The 1,974-nt window shown below is 34.4% G+C and overlaps 1 protein-coding gene across 1 annotated transcript; it reads right to left on the bottom strand.

Moving 5' to 3' along the window:
* Positions 1-215: 215 nt before the first annotated feature.
* On the bottom strand, positions 216-1,483 carry LOC127254963 (CASP-like protein 1F2). Its single transcript, XM_051280339.1, has 3 exons — positions 1,242-1,483; positions 588-714; positions 216-487 (listed from the first exon to the last, which is right to left on the bottom strand). The coding sequence occupies exons 1-3, from the start codon at positions 1,442-1,444 to the stop codon at positions 266-268; spliced, it is 552 nt and encodes a 183-aa protein (XP_051136296.1). The 5' UTR covers positions 1,445-1,483; the 3' UTR covers positions 216-265.
* Positions 1,484-1,974: the final 491 nt, after the last annotated feature.

The raw sequence follows: 1,974 nt of genomic DNA, 5'->3' as shown, positions 1-1,974 counted from the left end.
AAATATTACGTTACAAAAATAATTTTTTCTTGTAACGAGAGTTGCTGGAAGAAAAAACATTTTTTCTTTTTTCCTTTTGTATGTGTGTTTAGTATCACCTAGGCCATCGTATGCTGCATATACAAACAATACAACATCTAAAAATTACTCTAGAACAGCCAAGCAAAAGTCGACAGCCGATTTTATTCCACAACGAGTACATATACAGGCAACCATATATATATATATAAGCATGCAGTGCAGAAGGAGATGAACAAAATTAAAATTAAAGCGTTATTTGGCGAGACTTAGCCGCAGAGACAAGAGTGAGAACAAAGTATATAACCATTCCGACATAGGCAAGCAACGACGCCGCGGTGGCACGTGCGCAGTACTTGACGAAATAAGGACATATCGGCATCCATCCCGCATGGCTGTTGCCGTATTTCCCGATTTGCCCCACGGCAGTTGCCGCCGCACACCCCGACATTAGCAACAGGCTCATCGTCTGCACCTCCATCAACCAATATCGAATATTAACTTCAATTTTGATTAATCGATTTTTGTGGAGAGATAATAAACATATATAACAAAATAGATACACGTACGAAATCGTGGACGAACAAGCCAAAATATTTGGTAGGGTGCGGCGTCTTGCGCCGGAGCAGCATAAAGGCAGCCATTAGGGAGACCAGTGTGGAAAAACACACTCCCAGATTTACATAGGCGAAGAATCTGCAGTGATAATTTTAAAGTTCATTAACTAATTAATTATATTACTCTAGGATAAATTATACTCTCTCCATTGTTCAAATTTATTTATTTTTTTCATAAACAAATATTTAAAAAATCATTATACTTTTGTAATTTTTTTACTATAAAAAAAAAGTAGAATTATTAATCATTGTTATTAAAATTCGTGTCCGCTCAAATTAGAACATATTTGAGCGACGGAAGGAATATTAGATTAGGTTTATCATTCAATCCACAAACAGCTAAAAACTATGAGGCTAATTGCCAAACAAACCTTAAATTAGAGATGCCGAGTGTACGGATTGAGATAATGCAATAAGAAGATCGAAGATCGAGGGTAGTTTTATTTATAAAAACAAAAGTTGAAATCGAAATGAATGAAGTAAATATTTACAGATTCCGACATGCTACAGTTCAAAAGAAAAGAACCTTTGTTAGTGTAGAAAAATCTCATTTTAAAACCCTAAACGACTTCAATCTAAGAATTCAGACTGCATAAAAAGTTTTACTTGAAAGCTGGAGAATAGGTGTAGTTGGCTTGGGTGATGATGCCGAAAACCATGATGGTTTCCTTGTTGGTGAGGGTAATGGAAGCAGCAGCAACACTTGCAGCACTCGCCAAAACCCTAAGTGACATTTGTGCTGTCAACAACACTTTCTGAGACTTTGAAAACGCCACCAGAGGGAGTTTCTCTGCCATTGATCGATCCATACCCCTCTCTCTCTCTCTCTCTCTCTCTCTCTCTCTCTCTATCAGAATTCCCACAATTAATTAATTACAGTGATAATGGTGGTGATGATGGGGAAGACGAAGGTGAAGAATATATATATATATATATATATATAAAGAGGGTATGAGTGTTAATATATAGAGAGGTGCGTGCATTTGCAATAAGAATTTTCTTATGTTTGATATTATATATATATATATATAGCAGCTATTTATCTTTATTTGGTATGTCCACCAATTATGCCATGCCAAATTAATATATACGTATATGTAGTTATTGTTCCAAGATTTTATTTTTGTTGTCTTTACCATTAAATTTGCTCCAAGATATCATTTTTATACAGTTTATAAAGACAATTTTCAAATAAGTTAAATGTTAATACAGTATTATTTTTGTGGTATGGAATAAGTGCGGGAGGATATTTCAGCAATGTTGAAGCTATCTATTAAATGGAGAACCTAAATTCAATGGGGATTTAAAATTTAAAAATACATATATTTAAATATAGACT

The sequence above is a fragment of the Andrographis paniculata genome, unplaced genomic scaffold (assembly GCF_009805555.1).
Source record: "Andrographis paniculata isolate CXL003 unplaced genomic scaffold, ASM980555v1 Contig52END, whole genome shotgun sequence".
Classification (NCBI taxonomy): domain Eukaryota; kingdom Viridiplantae; phylum Streptophyta; class Magnoliopsida; order Lamiales; family Acanthaceae; genus Andrographis; species Andrographis paniculata.
Note: the sequence above shows the minus strand (reverse complement) of the source record. Positions and strands in the feature narration are given on the sequence as shown.